Here is an 18498-nt window from a genome sequence, read left to right as displayed (position 1 = left end):
GTGGGGGGGGGGGGGGGGGGGGGTGGGAGCGCTTGACAGCTGATTGGCTGCTGTTTAACGTCGCCGCAACGTCTGCTGTGATTGGTCTATGACATGACACATCGAAGGCGGAAGTAAACTCGAAAAAGTCAAAATGAGCACTCGCGTGAAGGTGAGCAGCAAACCTTAACACAATATTACACGATTTTACCATTTTAGACTTTAATACAAGAATAATGTTGTATTTTTATTATAGCTAACACAGATGTTTGATGTATGTGTAGGTCTTACGCGTGTTTAAGTCGCTGCACAGAACGAGGATGGCAGTGTTCAAAGATGACGAGAGAGCACTGGCAGGTTAGTTTATAGCAAAAGTACTCACACGATTTGGAGTAGTGGAAGTACGGATACTTGTGTAAAAAAATGACTTGTAAAAGTAGGAGTGCTGACTGACTCGACTCCTTTACTGAAGTAGAAGTATTTAAAAAAAATAGACTGCAAAATATGTTTTTACCATGAGTAACCATTTTAATTTGGTACAACGAAAAAAGCTTTCTAGCATTAGCTCAGAACTTCATGGCATCAAAACAACACATTACCATAGTTTTGCTAACCTTGGGAACAGAGTCTGACTAACGAAAAAAATGCTTAGTAGCTAAAATTCACAACTGAAAAAAATACACCTTAGTTTGATGTGTTTATAAAAAAAAAGAAATTAAAAATTCGTTCTAGAATTTTTGCATACCAGAATCTTGTATTTTTTTTTAGGCTGGCACTAAAAAATATATATATACAGTAGTACGTCTTTACTTTCCACCAATGTATGACATTATGTTTTGAATAATTGTGAAGTCATTTAAAATCTCACTTTTATTCTTTTGTACAGCTGCGAAATCGAAAATCAACGAGGAGTTCCGCAAAAATAAAAATGAATCATTAGAAGAAAACATTGAGAAGGTAAAGTAGTCAATGTTTAAAGCCAAATGTGCAATTGCCACACTTTGTTGGAAGAGATTTGAGGCCAAAGAAAACTTTTGTTCTGTTATTCCAGATGATCAAAATGGGCTCAGATGTGGAAACAGTCCTTCGGCAGTGCGTGCTTCAGGTGGAGCATGTCAGCAATGATAGACTCCGTGAGTTCATGTTTTCACACAAAATGGTCACACACACGTCAAACTGAATCAATTCTTAGAATTTCCAAAGCTGTTCTTGATTGTTTTATTGATCTTTTTTTTTCTCAAAGTGCTTCGACCCAGAAAGGATCTTCTACTAGAAAACGTTCCCTATTGTGACCAGCCCAGGAAAAAGTCTTGACAGAGCATCTGATGACACAAACAGAAAAAAAAAAAAAAAGACTCATGCCAAGAGACTTCATCCGTCACTCACATTTCATTTGGCTCAAGATCTGTCAAAAATGCCACTTTGTACTGGCAAAACGTTTGCTCGTGACGTCGATTTGCTGTAAAGTTTATATCATACACTGAAAAAATGGGGAGTGATATTTATTTGAAAAAGCTTAGTAAAGGTTGATGCACTCAGAAACTCTTAAGTACATTTTACAAGCAGTTCAACTAGAATTTCCGATTTGAACAAACGTTACTAGATTTTTTTCAGGTAAATATCAATCCCCATTTTTCAGTGTAATTTGGTTTGTATTGTGTAATTAAATTATATTATGTTTGTTTTACATTTTGATTTCTCTCTGCCTTGTCATTCAACTCAGCCAACAGTTGGCACAAACAAGTTGGACGAAAATACGGGGTGAAGAAAATACACACATTGTGGAATAGTCACATTGGGGAAATTACAACAAAACAATTGTAAGGACAAAACCAGAAATTGTAACGAATAGTTAAAATAGTAACCAAAAAATCGTGAAAAATAAAAAAAATTTTTTTAAAAAAGATACAAAAATATTAGACAACATTTATTTTAAATACTACATTGAAAAACTAAATTAGGAAAAGAATACCAATTTTAAAAATGTTGAGACAGTATAATAGAAAATGAAGTCGTTCTTGTTTATGCTACCAAGCAGAAGGATTATGTTTTTTCATGGCCTTAAAACCAGATGAATATTTTTAAAATACGTTTTTAAATAAAGTACAGTATTCCCACACATTACGAGACGTAGTTCCATTTATTCACTAAAAACTACTTAAAGCTTCATCAGAAACCGCGTTGAAGGCTTTGAAAGGTAAGTGTGCTTTTAATATGGCTGTAAGAAAGCATTTTTTTCTTCATAAAATAAAAATTATATAATACAATTTTAAAAAATCAAATCGGAAGCGTTTACGGAAGAGGGGGGGGATGTATAACGGAAATACGTCACCAACTTGCGCCCGTTGTCATGACAACGCGTATATGCGCCGACTCGTCGCTGTTTATTAGCAAAAGCGCTTTATTGATTTCATTTTTAGCTCGTTCTGTGGTTCTTTTGCGGTACAACAGGCTGGACATAGAAGGACACGATGTTTTTGTCATGTTTCAGCACGGACAAGTTGTGGGACTTGGCCGCCGCCGAGGTGCACAATCGGGAGGTTGGCGGTAGAGATGACGCCGGTGTTGGAGGAGAAGCTGTGGGGGAGAGGACCATCTTTCTCATGGGAAGCAAGACTGGAGTATGTTTTGTGTGTGTGTGTTTTTGTCACTTTAAGTTTGTTGGACGCTCTGCTTATTTGTATTTGTATATCTTTATGACAGGGTAAAACGTCCATTCTGCTCCGATGCCTGGACAGGCGAGTACTCGAATACAGTCATTGTGAACACATTGAATTAGTGATGCTGCTAAATTGTTGTGTACACACCAGGGATGAACCGGCAAAACCCACTCTGGCTCTGGAGTACACATTTGGCAGGAGAGCCACAGGACACAACACGGCGAGTATTTAAAAACAAAAGCCCCAATTCGACCATCGCTGATATGCTGTCAAATGTGAACCAGCTATCGCATGGAAACCCGCCATTTGATTTCTATCCACTGTAAATGTGTTCAATGTCACGTTAACGTGTCCAGCCCAAAGACATAGCCCACCTGTGGGAGCTGGGAGGCGGGACTTCCTTGTCAGATCTGGTGCAGATCCCCATCACTGCTGCTAGCATCAGGTAGCTCGTGTCCACGTGAGCTCAACTGCAGCTGGATGAATAACGTTGGTTCCTTCCTTCATTCTTCCACGCCACGCAGATCCCTGTCCGTCATCCTGGTGTTGGACCTGTCTGCCCCGTCCGCTCTGTGGGCGAGCATGGAGACGTTGCTGCAGGCGGCGCAGGCCCACGTGGAGCGGGCCGCTTCTCACAAAAGCCGAGCGGGAGGCAAACAATCGGCATCCGGGCCCTTTGCCGCGCGCGTCCTGCCCAAAGATTTCCCTGTAAGCGTCTTAGAACATTTAACTCAAATGTCCAAATGTGAACTTTTTGTGTGCTTTTTAAATCTTCAAATGATGACGTATGATTGAGCAGGACCGAGAGTTGATCAGCCCCTTTCCAGTTCCTCTGCTCATCATCGGCAGCAAGTATGACCTCTTTCAGGTAAAGCACACATCAAAAGTGCTCATCACCCGAACGTGTTATTTGTGAGCAAGTCCCGATTCAAAAAAAAAAAAAAAAAAAATTCGTACCCTCGCAGGAGTTGGCGTCGGACAAGAGGAAAGTGATTTGCAAGACGCTGCGTTTTGTTGCTCACTATCACGCCGCCTCGCTTATTGTGAGTCGACTTTTCAACGCACGTGACGTTCACACCGCTTGTCGTGTTTCATCGCTTCTTCTTCGGTGGTGTTTATCGTCCGACAGTTCAGCAGCATCAAGTTGGAGAGCCTCGTGTCCAAGACCAAAAGCTTCTTCTCCCGTCTGGCCTTCAACGTGGACGTCGGGTGAACCTTCTCATTCTGTGCTCATCGCACCACAACACTCGACTGCACTAAATAAAGACGAGTTAGCAAGATGTGCAAAAATTCAATCTGAAATCATTTCGGCTTTCTACGGCCTGTTATGGTCAATTTTAAAAATTCAGAACCGCAATTTTATCACCTACATGCTTTTTTATCAGTGAAACCAGTCATTTCTTATCATTCTAATATTGAACAAAATACTTTCAAATGTACTTTTTTTATATCATAATTTTATATTATTCATTTTTAATGTCATTTATAAAGTAAAATGATTTTTTGCAACAGATTTATTTCCATTGAGACATTTTATAACAATATTTTTAGTGTATTAGGCTTTTATTTTAAGATATTAACTCATTTGCTTCCAAAAACATATAAATATGCTTTATTAAAAAAATGTTAAGTATCCCAAAGATGTATTTATTCGTTTTTAATTGTTTGTTTGTTTTTAATGCTAGAGCATACAGATGCAGTCTCTCAACTGCAAAGAACGGTTGACGAAATGGTAGTTATTACACAAATGGCCAGCAGGTGGCAGCAGAGCAAACTATATCAACTAGGACCTTGTTGAAAAAAAACTCAATGACCTCACAATTCTGAATACATTTGTGAATAATGATGGAAACAGGATAAATATAATTTTTTTCTGATGAATGACGAGACTTTAATCTTTCTTTTGGTTAGTTGTCCATGTTTTTATAGTAATTGAACATAATATTCTGTGGGCCTTTGCAAAATCCGCCAAAATCCAGTAAAACAGCCTCGGGAGCAAAGGGGGTTGCTTCAGTGAAAATGGCTGCGAGTCAATGAGTTAAAGTATCTCCATTTAAAATCCTGAAAGGGTTTAAAAATATAAATAAAGTATATAATAAATATATATTTTGTATTTTATTAAATTATAAAATATATTTTTTGATTATTATTTCTATTATTATTAAATGTGTTATTGAGACTCAATGTACATTTTCTGAGCTCACAAAAAAGGGTGAAAGAATGAATTCAACTTGTAAAATGTTTGTTAATTTAAAAAAAAACTAAATGATAAAACAAAAGTATAAGCGGAGATGAAAGTAAATTTTTTAAGTGGAAACATTTTTGTCAAGGAGAAAAATAGTGTCATATCTGTTATAATAAATGACGACAATAAATAAAAAATACAATAATTTAAGCATTATTATTACGTTTTTTTTTTTTGTGTGTGCTGTTTGTTTGTAGGAAAACGGTGTCATGTGACTCCAGCAAGCCCCTCATCATTCCAGCAGGTGCCGACTCATTCAGCCAAATTGGTGAGCACGGCGCTCTCTGGTGGCCGATATTAGTCATGCACTTTAACACAGTTCTGGATCTCAACTTTGTAGCACGGTCTTTTTTTTTTTTTTTTTAACGTGTAAATATGTTGTTAGGCTCTCCTCCCACGACGGACGTGGACATCACTTCCCTTCACGCCAAAAACCCCAAAGACCTCTGGAAGAAAGTCTACGAGCGCATCTTCCCTCCAGAGGTCGCCTTTCAATCGGCAATCGGCAATCGGCGTCATATCCAAAACCAGATCCTGGCCTCATTTCCATTTCATGTGTGCAGAACACCAGCGAAAAGAAAGAAGTCAAGGATCCCACTAAGGACCCGCAATATGTCGAGCCGCAGATTGACGCCATGCGGGCGCAGAAAGATCAGGTCACGGCACACATGCCACACTTTCCGATAAAAAAAAAAGAAAAAGTGAAAGAAACATTGGATGGAAATGCTGAAGAGTACAAACAAGCATGCTTGGTGAAGATGATGCCAGCCAGTCTTGACCTGTAGTTACCTTTGGAGTCGCATAACGCTGACCTTTGCCTTCCTCTCACCCGATCATGCGGTTCATTACCAACGCAGATTCACTTTTACAATACAGTAGTAGTAAAAGTTACATCATTCAAAACAAAACAAAGAAACCTGTTGATAACATAATAAATTATTTAAAAAACAAAAACAAAAAAATTAAAAACATGCCATTATATATATATACATATTCTACATCTTGGAATTAAAATAAACATAATTTGCACAATAAAATTGAAAATGCTTTATATAAAATGTAAACAAAATTCAGAATAATATTAAGTACAACTAATATAACAATAGTTTGTATACCATTATTTGTACAATCAAAAAAACAACAGGTGGGAGGGTTTTATTAAGGTTATTATTATTATTAAACTTAGCATTTCAAATTAGGGTTTAAAATTAATTTAGGATTTCAAATTAGGGTGTTAAATTAAGGGCAGGGTTTCAAAGTTCAGTTTTAAATTAGGGTTTGTAATAAGGGGGTTAAAACCAGGGTTAGGGTTTCAAGGTAGGATTATGGTTTGAATTGAGTGTTTTTGAACTCGGGTCACCTTTTGAGCTTGAAACCGTATTTTGTGCCTGCAGGAGTTGGAAGAGTACAAGAAGAACGCAGCCAAGTCCTGGAAAGGCCTCCAACTGGACTCATAACGACCCCACAACGCCAAAGACTGCATTCGTGCATCTTTTTTTTTTTAAACAAAGTTCAAGGATTGCATGGAGAGATTTTTTTTTTTTTTATTCGTACAAAAAGTGGAAATCATGGTTACATTATGCTGTCGACCTTTTTGTATGTACAACTTGATTTTGGTCCATTTTGGTCTGGCCATCGATGGATTTACTCATTTGTAGCCCACAAAATCATCATTTAATCAAAATCAACGACGTCATTTTGAAATCACAATGCAAACTACAAAAATATCATATAAATACATAAACTAGCAGGAAGAAGACTTTACTCAAATTCAAAAATAAAAGGAGCATGTGTGTATATTTTAATTTTTTTTAATATGACTGACTTGATTTTGTACATTAAGAATAAACAGACAAAAATGAATTTTTTATAAAGTACATGCAACTTGTTGTTGCTATGGATACGGTCACCTGCCGATCGAGTCTTACCAAAAGTAATCAGACGCGAGCGCAAAGCGTCCGAGTCAGTGTCGGACGAGTCGGTCTCTGATCTTGAAGGAGACGACGCCCATCAGCAGGAGGGCGGGCAGGAAGGAGTAAAGCAGCAGGAAGTCCAGCGTGTAGCGCGACACGGCGCCCGGGTAGCCCTCGTCCACGATCTGGTCGCCGTGCGTGATCAGGCAGCGTCCCGGCCGAGGGCCCGACTGGTCTGCGGACAAAAGGGCCCGTGCCGCGTCAGCGCCCGGGGGAGCCCGAGGCCAAAGGTCGAGCGGGAGCTTACTGCAGGCGAAGCGAAGGCCGTGGAACTCGGTGACGATGAGCAGCTCGCAGCTGTACTTCTGGAAGGTCAAGTAGCTCAGCCACTGGAACACCGTCGGCATCTGCGCCGTGCTTCTGTTGCCGGCAACGCAAACGCCGTCATTGCAATGGACGACGACACGTTCGCGGCATTTTATCATCAAACCGTAAGAATCCGGATCCCACGAGGATGCCGGCGATGTTGAGCAGGGCCACGCCGGTGTTGACCATGTTGGGGTCCTGGACCACCCCCAGCAGGACCACCGTCAGCAGCTCGCCTGCGCCAAAGACGTGCGACGATCGTTAGGACGAAGCCGAGCCGACCGGACGGTCGCACCGGATCACCTGTGATGTGAGGAACCGTCACGACGGCCGTGAAGCAGGCGAAGCGCCACGTCTCCGGATGCATCCCCACCGTCCTCAAAACAAAACAGGAAAAGCGTGGCATTCACACTTGCGAGTTACGTCTTCATTTTCCTTCCTTCTCTTCTTCCTCACATCTCTCCTTTCATACCTACCGTTTTAAAGTCAATTAAGGATTTCAAATTAGGGTTTAGAACTAAGTTTAGGGTTTCAAACTAGGGTTAGGGTTTCAAAGTAGGGTTTCAAACTAGGGTTAGGGTTTCAAACTAGGGTTAGGGTTTCAAACTTGGGTTTCAAACTAGGGTTAGGGTTTCAAACTAGGGTTTCGAACTAGGGTTAGGGTTTCAAAATAGGGTTTCGAACTAGGGTTAGGGTTTCAAACTAGGGTTAGGGTTTCAAACTAGGGTTTCAAACTAGGGTCAGGGTTTCGAACTAGGGTTAGGGTTTCAAAATAGGGTTTCGAACTAGGGTTAGGGTTTCAAACTAGGGTTAGGGTTTCAAACTAGGGTTAGGGTTTCAAACTAGGGTTTCAAACTAGGGTCAGGGTTTCAAACTAGGGTTAGGGTTTCAAACTAGGGTTTCGAACTAGGGTTAGGGTTTCAAAGTAGGGTTTCAAACTAGGGTTAGGGTTTCAAACTAGGGTTAGAGTTTCAAACTAGGGTTTCAAAGTAGGGTTAGGGTTTCAAACTAGGGTTTCAAAGTAGGGGTAGGGTTTTAAATTAGGGTTTTAAAGTAGGGGTAGGGTTTCAAATGAGGGTTTCAAACAAAGTTTAGGGTTTCAAACTAGGGTTTGAAATTAATTTGAAGTTCAAATTAGGGTTTGAAAGTAAGGGTAGGGTTTCAAATGAGGGTTTTATAGTAAGGGTAGGGTTTCAAATGAGGGTTTTAAAGTAGGGGTAGGGTTTCAAATTAGGGTTTAAAACTAAGTTTAGGGTTTTAAACTAGGGTTTGAAATTTATTTGGAGTTCAAATTAGGGTTTTAAAGTAAATTTCGGATTTCAATATAGAATTTTAAATTAGGGGTAGAGTTTTAAATTAGGGTTTTAAAGTACATAAGGAATTTTAAATTAGGGTTTTTAAGTAGAGGTAGGGTTTCAAATTAGGGTTTAAAACTAAGTCCAGGATTTCAAATTAGGCTCTTAAACTAGGGTTGGGGTTACAAATTATGGTTTTAAACTAGGGGTAAGGTTTCCAACAAAGTTTAGGGTTTCAAATTAGGGTTTAAAAAAAAGGCTCTGTTCCTTCCCTTTTCTCTCCCTTCCATCCTAAAGAGAATTGAATTGAAGTTCAGCCCCACTTTTGGCCCAGCACGTGTGCTGCTGAAGAGCGTCTATCGAACCGACAGTCAAAAGTGGTGAGCGTGTTTTTTTGTTGTTGTTTACCAGTAGAGGAAGGAGGTGAAGACGAGGACGCTGAGGACGCTGAAGGGCAGAATGTGGAAGACGTACGCCAGGAACATTTGCCACTTGCTGTACAAGCCGTCTTGACTCTCCTGGTCGCCGATGGCTCGCAGGGCGGGAACTGCAACGCCATCACAATCATTCTTATTATCATTATGGCAACGTTGACATGCAGTCGTTATCGGACTGATCCAAGATCAGTGTCGTGTCCACCTCGTCCTTTTATTGTTTCTTATCTGCCCCATCAGACACCAGCAACTTGCGTTCCGCGGCGTCTTTTGCAGATTGTTGACGTTAGCATTTGAGGTTACTTGAGTTCAAACGACTCGCCATAAAAAAACGAACCTTGTGTCGTTTCACCTAACGACGACCGCGCAGATAACGATGTCGGAACGCTTGCAAGTGTACTGTAGGTTAAAAGTTACTGAGGGTGGTCGCTGAAAACGCGCAACAAACAGCTGTCAAGTCAAGCGTCTCATCTGATTATCAATAACTCGGAAACAAAACTCAAACATAACCAGCTGTGACTGTAAAAAAATAAAAAAATAAATTAACATTAATAGCTTTGACGCACCATATCCAGATGCTAGCAATGTTTGGGGTTAGGGTTAGTTAGTTGGGTTCGTTTTTTAGACTACAAAATGAATGCACATTTAGATTTTGGACACGCTATTTTATATAATTAATACAGAGCAGTGAGTCAAGTTTGAAATTAGTATAATTATATTTTCTATCATCTGTTTTATACATAATTCTCAACTCCAGCCACTTTCCTGTTACGATTGAGCCCGATTTTAAACTCTGCCTAGCAACAGGTGACCAATAGCGCGGGCCGGGATTGGATGCTGGCGTTCCTCACAGAGGGCGACGGCGTTGAGCATCCCGGTGTAGGGCGACGCGCCGATGCACTGGTAGATGATGCCGATGCGATCCTGCACGGCGCCTTTCGCCACATCGTCGTCCAATCGCATGACGAAGAAGGCCACGAAGAGGCCGTAGATCAGGTTCTGCAAGAGGCGCATCAGGACCCCCATTCGGTCTCTGGACAGGTTCCGCATGGTCCGCCTATTGAAAGTGCAAACAAAAAATATAAGCGCTGAGGCCACCTCACCAGTTGTTTTTTTTCCTCGTATTATTTTATTATATAAATTTTTCATTCTCGTCACTTCACTTAATTGCTTAATTTTTTGTAATTAATCACATTTTCTACTATTTCTGTTTCCTTAGAAACTTGTAACAGGCGATTAATTTTTTTTTATCGTAATTAGTTAACTCACGATTAATCGCAAATTTTATATCTATTCTAAATACAATAAAAAATGAGTGTCATTAAAGGAACTTTAAATGAACTCAAAATGAATGCACTCATTTTGCCAGCCCTTGTAACAGATATTTACTTGAATTATTTATTTAATTCAAAAACTGCTCTAATAGTACATAAAGCTTATCGATTTTTTTTAAACACGACACATTGACATATTATTTAAATGAATCCAACATTGACAATGATGTCGCCGATGCGTTTTCGGGGGCCAACCTGAGTAGCACGGCCAGCTTGTCGGCGCCGGCGGGCGATTCTTTACTCTTGAAGGGGACGGCGGCCTTTTGCGGCGCGCGCAGGCTCTGCTGCGTCCTGGCCAGCATGCGCGCCAAGATGTCCGACTTCTGGTAGGCGCACGTCATGCCGTGCATGCGGCTGAAGGTGGCCGCCTCGCGCTCGCCGCTGCGCGTGTCCACCGAGGTCAAGTCCACTGTGAGGAGGAGGGACGGCGCGTGATGGAGCGCAATTTGCTTTTTGGCGCCGCCGCCGCTCCACGAACGCGTCCACGAACGCGTCCACGTACCGAAGATGTCGAAGGGGTTGCAGTATTCCGGACACTCGTACCCGCAGCGGCTGAAAAAGTCCACCATCTCGTCCGGTTGGCCGCAGAAAACTAACTCGCCGCGACTCATCAATGCAATCCTGCTGAATACCTGCAAAGACAAAAACAAAACCATGACCTCCTCCAAGGCAAAGCTGCCACCGAAGCAGGCCTGTATCGTTTGTGAAAAAATACATTGACAATGGATTTGAACAAAAAAAGTGTTTTTAACAAGTATAAATGTGTATAAAGTGTGTGGGAGGTTTGAAATGATACTTTTCAAAAGTCCTATCTAGATTTTTCCATTTTCCATCAATGCTATTACACATTTTCCAACCAGATGGATGACAAAAATGCAATTTTAAATACGGACAAAATACTTCATCCTTAATATAGGACAGCTCGATTATGGAAAAAAATAACAATCACAATTATTTTGGTAATAAATGAAATCACAATTATTCAAACGATTATTTTTTGGGGGCACAAAACAGGAAAATGTTTAAACATTTAAAATTATTTGAAACACTATAATTATGTAAGTTCCTTTTGGACCAAACAAGATTTATTAAATTAGTCATTTTAAAATTTAAAAAAAGGTGCAAATATATAAACGTAAACAACTCCAAATTTAATAATCTTTTATTTTTGTTTACGTTTTTGTAATTGTGATCAAAAATCAACCCTTTCATCATTTTTTTTTTTTTACATTTTTTGCAGTACTATGTTTGTCCTCCATGCCATTCCAAATCTGCACAAAAAAAAAGAAGAAGATTAGGCCGACTCATTTTGTAATATAGGGCAGACCTGGTGCAAGTGCAACTAAGCCATTTCTGCCATCTAGTGGTGAATGGTGATATTTACAACTTAAAACTATACAGGGATAAGGACCATCTGCTTTGCAAATAGGGAAAAAAATTGTGGAAAAATCCCCCCCCCAGAAAACACTGATAAACATCCAATATACATTCCCCATTAAAAAAAATAAAAATAATTAAATATATATATATATATTTTTAATAATTTAAAATGAAAAACAAAAACAATAATCGAAAAAATGAACTTGTGGATGCCGAACCACGAGGTCAACTTAAGTGGAGGAAAAATGTTAACAATCGCAAAAAGAAAGAAGAAATAAAACAAAAGTCTTTTCTGCGCCGTGTGTTTTACCGTGAAGAGTTCGGATCGCGGCTGGTGGATGGTGACGACGACGATGCGGTTCTTGCGGGCCAGCTGGGCCAGCAGCACCACGATCTGATTGGCCGTCATGCTGTCCAGGCCCGTGGTGGGCTCGTCCAATAGGATCACACCTGCCCACGATGACATCACGCCCCACTTCAAACTTGCAAACTTATAAGGTAGAACTTCATTAGTCTAATGAGGACAATTAAAAGATTGTCTCTCAAAGTGCAATTAAACGGAGATTAATTCATTTTCTGCTTGATTGGAGAGCAAGCCAACGGGAACTCCTCGCATGCCCGTGTGTGTGCGTGCGTGCGCGCGCGCGCGGCCATTCTAATCCTGAATGATGAGGACGAGGGCCTTCATCCTCAGCGGAGTTGCGCAGACCCGATAAAACGAGCCCAGAGCGCTCCCGTCGCGCTTTGATAACAGCAGACGGAACTTCCCCCTCCATCTTTCTCCTTCTTGTTCTCGGTGAGTTTTTCGGCGCGGACTTACGGGGGTCCTGAAGGAGCTGGCTGGCGATGGAGACCCTCCTCCTCTCGCCTCCGGAGATTCCCGGGAAAACGCGGCCGCCGATCACGCTGCGGGCCACGTGGCTCAGACTCAGCTCGGCCATCGCTGCTGACACCTTCAAACACAAACAATGAGCCATATTCTTTTTTTCTTTACATTTTAGGACACATGTATTACTATGTTATTACTGCATTATGTTTATTACATTTATGGCTTTTACATTATGGATGTAAAGGTATCCGAAACACAATATTGTCACGATACGGTAAATATCATGATATTGTGGTGCTATTTTTTTTTTTTTTTAAGACCACGATACTGAAAAAAAAGAAGCTCATATTGGAAAACCTCCCCACAATATTGTGTTTTTTTTGTACGTAGCAGCAGTGACAAAGAATAAATCGGCGACAACGACATTGTGGCAGTTTTAATATTACGATATTGCCGTTATCGATGCTTCCCGAGTTTACATTAGTGACGCTGCACACACTTAATAATGTACCTAATTAATTGAAATTATATTGATGAATTATTCATATTTATTGCAATATATACAGTATAGATAAAAAAAAGATTTATTAACTTTCAACTAAACTAAGAATAAAAGCAAGGTTTTTATATCTTTGTATATTAATATTATTATCATAATAATAATAATTATTATTATTCATATAAATTATTTTTTATATTTATCATTATTGTTATTACTACTTAACATAATTACGCATAATTGTTCAAATTAAATACATTATAAAATTTTATTGTAAACATAAAATTCTGTTGTTTTAATACATTATATACATTTATCCACTATTGAAAATATTATTCCTTATATTCATTATTATTAATTTGATCATTAATTTTAATTAATTAATTTGTCATTATTATTAATTTAATTATTTTGGATTAATTTAATAAACATTGTCATAGTAATAGTAACTTTTAATTTCTCTTTTACTATGAATGATGACCATTTGTTTCGTTTTTTTCAATAAAGGAATGATCGTGAGCTCTTTTTTTTTATGCTGGTTTTTGCTCGTAAACGCGAGCATGTTTTGTTCCCACCTTGCTTTGTATGGCTTTGGCAGAGTGCTTTCTGAGGGCCAGCTGCGCCGTGTAGGTCAAAGTCTCCTCCACGGTCAGATAACTCAGCAGGTTGTCACTCTGGCAGAAAAGGCCAAACAAACGGGACGCTTCGCTTGCGCATTTGTCGGTGCAGGGCAACAATTCATTCATTCGTCAAAAGAACAATTCATGTTGAAACGTGCCGGCAACTGTGAAGAATCTTCATATTGCAAAGTGAAGGTTGGGATGACGCACACTAAAAATAAATAAATAAATAAATAAATAAATAAAAAGCACGCACGCTGGCACCGCTTGAACCTCCATCTTGCCTCAATTAACAGGCGGTCCAATTGCATTCCTTGGCAGAGTCTCTCATGACTTTAATGTCAGGTGGCGCTATCAGCTCGTCATCTGCAGCTTAGCAGCCAAAGTTAATGACGAGGCTCGGCGTGGACGGACAAAGCGCGTGCGCGGGCGCGCGCGCTTTATCAGCCGGCGGGCAGATAATTTGAAAGGGGCTGACTTAAGCCAGTGTTTTTTCATTCGGGTTTTGGATACACTTGAGCACCTCGCAGGTTCAAAACATGGGAGGAGCCAAAAAGTTCTTTCAAGTGTGGGAAAAACCTTTGGCAAGACTTTCTTCCAGGACTTTGCTAAGACAAAATGTCCGCGTGGCGTTGTGTCACCTGCAGCACGTAAGAGAAGCAGTCCCGGTACTCCTCCCTCGCCAGTTTACGCCCGTTGACGAAGACGTCGCCCGAAAGGGTTCCGGAGTTGCCGATCCTGCCCGAGATGGCGTCCAGCAACGTGGTCTTGCCAGAACCTGGACAGCAGACAAACACGCAAGACAAAATAGGACACAGCATTCTGGGGCAGGTTTTTTTTTTTTTCTCTCTCAAGGCTTTTAGGGATCCAATGATTGCGCTCCACAAATTCCGCCTGGCAACAAGTGACACCAGGGTCCGAGCGGCCGGCCCACCCGAGTTGCCCAGGATGCCCATAATCTGCCCGCTGTCCACGTGGAAGGAGACGTCGTTGAGGATCTGCCGAGTCCATCGCTTCCTGTAGGAGGGCAAATCCCACCAGGGACCCACGCGCTCGCTGCAAAACAAAAAGTTCCTCGTTAGACCTCAAGCCTCTGCCAAGGCTCAATTTGCAGCGTTTCCTAAATGTTCGCCAAACAGTCACAAGGGAATCAAATTATTGGTACAAATTTTGCCCCAAATTTCCTTGTGACAAGAAAGACCATTAAGACTGCTTTGAGAATGTTTAAGAAACACTGTAACCTTGAACAAACCCTAACATGAAATCAACATTCTTTAGCAACGCTACCGAATAGTGATTTCAACGTTGGTTAGCAACACTAGCAAATTTGTTGCAGTGTCGAATAGTTAATAGTTCTCCGGGTCTTAATTGTCAAGGAAAAGTAGAAAAAAAAAAGTGAACAATTTTGAAGAATAATTTTGAACAACATTTTCTTGACAAGAAAGACTATTAAGACTGTTTGGAGAACTTTTAAGACTGCTTGAGAACGTTTAGGAAATGCTGCAACTTTATATTATTAATTATAAAATTATTGTCACAAGGAAATTTTGAACAATAATTTTATAATTTCAAATCAGGGTTCTCAAGCAGTCTTAATAGTTCTCCAAACAGTCTCAATGGTCTTTCTTGTCGCGAGGACATTTTGAAAAAAAAATGGGAACATTTTGAAGAATAATTTTGAACAAGATTTTCTTGACAAGAAAAACTATTAAGACTGTTTGGAGAACCTTTAAGACTGCTTTGAGAATGTTTAAGAAACACTGTGACCTTGAACAAACCCTAACATGAAATCAACATTCTTTAGCAACGCTACCGAATAGTGATTTCAACGTTGGTTAGCAACACTAGCAAATTTGTTGCAGTGTCGAATAGTTAATAGTTCTCCGGGTCTTAATTGTCAAGGAAAAGTAGAAAAAAAATGTGAACAATTTTGAAGAATAATTTTGAACAACATTTTCTTGACAAGAAAGACTATTAAGACTGTTTGGAGAACTTTTAAGACTGCTTGAGAACGTTTAGGAAATGCTGCAACTTTATATTATTAATTATAAAATTATTGTCACAAGGAAATTTTGAACAATAATTTTATAATTTCAAATCAGGGTTCTCAAGCAGTCTTAATAGTTCTCCAAACAGTCTCAATGGTCTTTCTTGTCGCGAGGACATTTTGAAAAAAAAATGGGAACATTTTGAAGAATAATTTTGAACAAGATTTTCTTGACAAGAAAAACTATTAAGACTGTTTGGAGAACCTTTAAGACTGCTTTGAGAATGTTTAAGAAACACTGTGACCTTGAACAAACCCTAACATGAAATCAACATTCTTTAGCAACGCTACCGAATAGTGATTTCAACGTTGGTTAGCAACACTAGCAAATTTGTTGCAGTGTCGAATAGTTAATAGTTCTCCGGGTCTTAATTGTCAAGGAAAAGTAGAAAAAAAATGTGAACAATTTTGAAGAATAATTTTGAACAACATTTTCTTGACAAGAAAGACTATTAAGACTGTTTGGAGAACTTTTAAGACTGCTTGAGAACGTTTAGGAAATGCTGCAACTTTATATTATTAATTATAAAATTATTGTCACAAGGAAATTTTGAACAATAATTTTATAATTTCAAATCAGGGTTCTCAAGCAGTCTTAATAGTTCTCCAAACAGTCTCAATGGTCTTTCTTGTCGCGAGGACATTTTGAAAAAAAAATGGGAACATTTTGAAGAATAATTTTGAACAAGATTTTCTTGACAAGAAAAACTATTAAGACTGTTTGGAGAACCTTTAAGACTGCTTTGAGAATGTTTAAGAAACACTGTAACCTTGAACAAATCCTAACATGAAATCAACATTCTTTAGCAACGCTACCGAATAGTGATTTCACTAGCAACACTAGCAAATTTGTTGCAGTGTCTAATAGTTAATAGCTCTCCGGGTCTTAATTGTCAAGGAAAAGTAGAAAAAAAATGTGAACAATTTTGAAGAATAATTTTGAACAACATTTTCTTGACAAGAAAGACTATTAAGACTGTTTGGAGAACTTTTAAGACTGCTTGAGAACGTTTAGGAAATGCTGCAACTTTATATTATTAATTATAAAATTATTGTCACAAGGAAATTTTGAACAATAATTTTATAATTTCAAATCAGGGTTCTCAAGCAGTCTTAATAGTTCTCCAAACAGTCTCAATGGTCTTTCTTGTCGCGAGGACATTTTGAAAAAAAAATGGGAACATTTTGAAGAATAATTTTGAACAAGATTTTCTTGACAAGAAAAACTATTAAGACTGTTTGGAGAACCTTTAAGACTGCTTTGAGAATGTTTAAGAAACACTGTGACCTTGAACAAACCCTAACATGAAATCAACATTCTTTAGCAACGCTACCGAATAGTGATTTCAACGTTGGTTAGCAACACTAGCAAATTTGTTGCAGTGTCGAATAGTTAATAGTTCTCCGGGTCTTAATTGTCAAGGAAAAGTAGAAAAAAAATGTGAACAATTTTGAAGAATAATTTTGAACAACATTTTCTTGACAAGAAAGACTATTAAGACTGTTTGGAGAACTTTTAAGACTGCTTGAGAACGTTTAGGAAATGCTGCAACTTTATATTATTAATTATAAAATTATTGTCACAAGGAAATTTTGAACAATAATTTTATAATTTCAAATCAGGGTTCTCAAGCAGTCTTAATAGTTCTCCAAACAGTCTCAATGGTCTTTCTTGTCGCGAGGACATTTTGAAAAAAAAATGGGAACATTTTGAAGAATAATTTTGAACAAGATTTTCTTGACAAGAAAAACTATTAAGACTGTTTGGAGAACCTTTAAGACTGCTTTGAGAATGTTTAAGAAACACTGTAACCTTGAACAAATCCTAACATGAAATCAACATTCTTTAGCAACGCTACCGAATAGTGATTTCACTAGCAACACTAGCAAATTTGTTGCAGTGTCTAATAGTTAATAGCTCTCCGGGTCTTAATTGTCAAGGAAAAGTAGAAAAAAAATGTGAACAATTTTGAAAAATTATTTTCAACAAAATTTTCTTGACAAGAAAGACTATTAAGACTGCTTGAGAACGTTTAGGAAATGCTGCAACTTTATATTATTAATTATAAAATTATTGTCACAAGGAAACAATAATTTTATAATTTCGCATCAGGGTTCGTTCGAGGTTTCCTAAACGTCTTAATAGTTCTCCAAACAGTCTTAATGGTCTTTCTTGTTGCGAGGACATTTTGAAAAAAAAAATGGGAACATTATGAAGAATAATTTTAAACAAGATTTTCTTGACAAGAAAGACCATTAAGACTGTTTTGAGAAGGTTTAGGAGACACTGCGACCTTGAACGAACCCTGATGTGAAATCAACATTCGCTAACGTCGCAAATGTTCCCCTCCTCAGTGGGATACGGGTTTAATATACACACTAAGCGCAAATCTAAAACTTATCTCGTGTACTGTTCACACAGAATAACGTCGTGTCTTTTACTTCCTGTCCATATTTACTGAACCGCATTTACTGCTACATAAGAATGATCTGCGTTTAATTGGCAAAACTGCGACCCAATTGTTGTTATTTTGAAAAGGCAAACATAATCAGCTGACCGATTAATTGTTAGAAGCAAAGTAGGGTTGGACAGCCAAAAAAATTGAAGACAACTTGTTAGCATCGGGTTCTGGACAACACCAAGCGCTCTTAGAACTGGACTCGGGTCTCAAGCGCGCTCACCTGACTGTGTAGGTGATGTTGCTGGCGCTGAGGCAGCAGCGCGGCTCAGCCGTCTCGTCTCCGCCGTCCTTGGCCGCCCCCGACACAAACTTGAAGGACTCTTTGGTCTCGCCGTCCCGGCCGGGACGCTCCAGCTGCACCGAGTACTGCCTGCTCATCTTCGACCCGCGTCCACATCGGATCCGCACTAAGCGGACACGGCCATAAACACGTCG

At 39.3% G+C, this 18498-nt stretch overlaps 3 protein-coding genes across 3 annotated transcripts; 2 read left to right on the top strand and 1 right to left on the bottom strand.

Annotated features, from left to right (window-relative positions):
- Positions 1-79: 79 nt before the first annotated feature.
- Positions 80-1666, top strand: lyrm7 (LYR motif containing 7). Its single transcript, XM_077581905.1, has 5 exons — positions 80-151; positions 264-336; positions 866-936; positions 1031-1112; positions 1223-1666. The coding sequence occupies exons 1-5, from the start codon at positions 134-136 to the stop codon at positions 1291-1293; spliced, it is 315 nt and encodes a 104-aa protein (XP_077438031.1). The 5' UTR covers positions 80-133; the 3' UTR covers positions 1294-1666.
- Positions 1667-1822: 156 nt separating this feature from the next.
- On the top strand, positions 1823-6689 carry dync2li1 (dynein, cytoplasmic 2, light intermediate chain 1). Its single transcript, XM_077581904.1, has 12 exons — positions 1823-2600; positions 2683-2717; positions 2790-2859; positions 2996-3084; positions 3164-3347; positions 3439-3507; positions 3605-3682; positions 3769-3848; positions 5082-5152; positions 5270-5367; positions 5448-5540; positions 6279-6689. Exons 1-12 carry the CDS (start codon positions 2451-2453, stop codon positions 6339-6341), a joined length of 1080 nt encoding a protein of 359 aa, XP_077438030.1. The 5' UTR covers positions 1823-2450; the 3' UTR covers positions 6342-6689.
- Positions 6680-18441, bottom strand: abcg5 (ATP-binding cassette, sub-family G (WHITE), member 5). The gene is made up of 15 exons (XM_077581902.1): positions 18284-18441; positions 14489-14610; positions 14196-14332; positions 13510-13608; positions 12427-12559; positions 11917-12056; positions 11456-11497; positions 10729-10918; positions 10422-10635; positions 9744-9949; positions 8867-9005; positions 7467-7540; positions 7288-7399; positions 7105-7217; positions 6680-7032 (listed from the first exon to the last, which is right to left on the bottom strand). Exons 1-15 carry the CDS (start codon positions 18439-18441, stop codon positions 6848-6850), a joined length of 2064 nt encoding a protein of 687 aa, XP_077438028.1. The 3' UTR covers positions 6680-6847.
- Positions 18442-18498: the final 57 nt, after the last annotated feature.

Source organism: Vanacampus margaritifer, chromosome 12, assembly GCF_051991255.1.
Source record: "Vanacampus margaritifer isolate UIUO_Vmar chromosome 12, RoL_Vmar_1.0, whole genome shotgun sequence".
NCBI classification, from domain to species: Eukaryota; Metazoa; Chordata; class Actinopteri; order Syngnathiformes; family Syngnathidae; genus Vanacampus; species Vanacampus margaritifer.
Note: the sequence above shows the minus strand (reverse complement) of the source record. Positions and strands in the feature narration are given on the sequence as shown.

Coding starts and splice junctions, on each gene's coding strand:
- abcg5 (XM_077581902.1), bottom strand. CDS start 18,441: ATGAGCAGGCAGTACTCGGTGCAGCTGGAGCGTCCCGGCCGGGACGGC. Junction 9,006..9,743: donor GCTCAACGCCGTCGCCCTCT/GTGAGGAACGCC, acceptor ATGGCGTTGCAG/TTCCCGCCCTGCGAGCCATC. Junction 7,541..8,866: donor TTCACCTCCTTCCTCTACTG/GTAAACAACAAC, acceptor TTTTGTTTTGAG/GACGGTGGGGATGCATCCGG.
- lyrm7 (XM_077581905.1), top strand. Junction 337..865: donor TGACGAGAGAGCACTGGCAG/GTTAGTTTATAG, acceptor TCTTTTGTACAG/CTGCGAAATCGAAAATCAAC. Junction 1,113..1,222: donor TGTCAGCAATGATAGACTCC/GTGAGTTCATGT, acceptor TTTTTCTCAAAG/TGCTTCGACCCAGAAAGGAT.
- dync2li1 (XM_077581904.1), top strand. CDS start 2,451: ATGTTTTTGTCATGTTTCAGCACGGACAAGTTGTGGGACTTGGCCGCC. Junction 3,085..3,163: donor ATCACTGCTGCTAGCATCAG/GTAGCTCGTGTC, acceptor CACGCCACGCAG/ATCCCTGTCCGTCATCCTGG. Junction 5,541..6,278: donor TGCGGGCGCAGAAAGATCAG/GTCACGGCACAC, acceptor TTGTGCCTGCAG/GAGTTGGAAGAGTACAAGAA.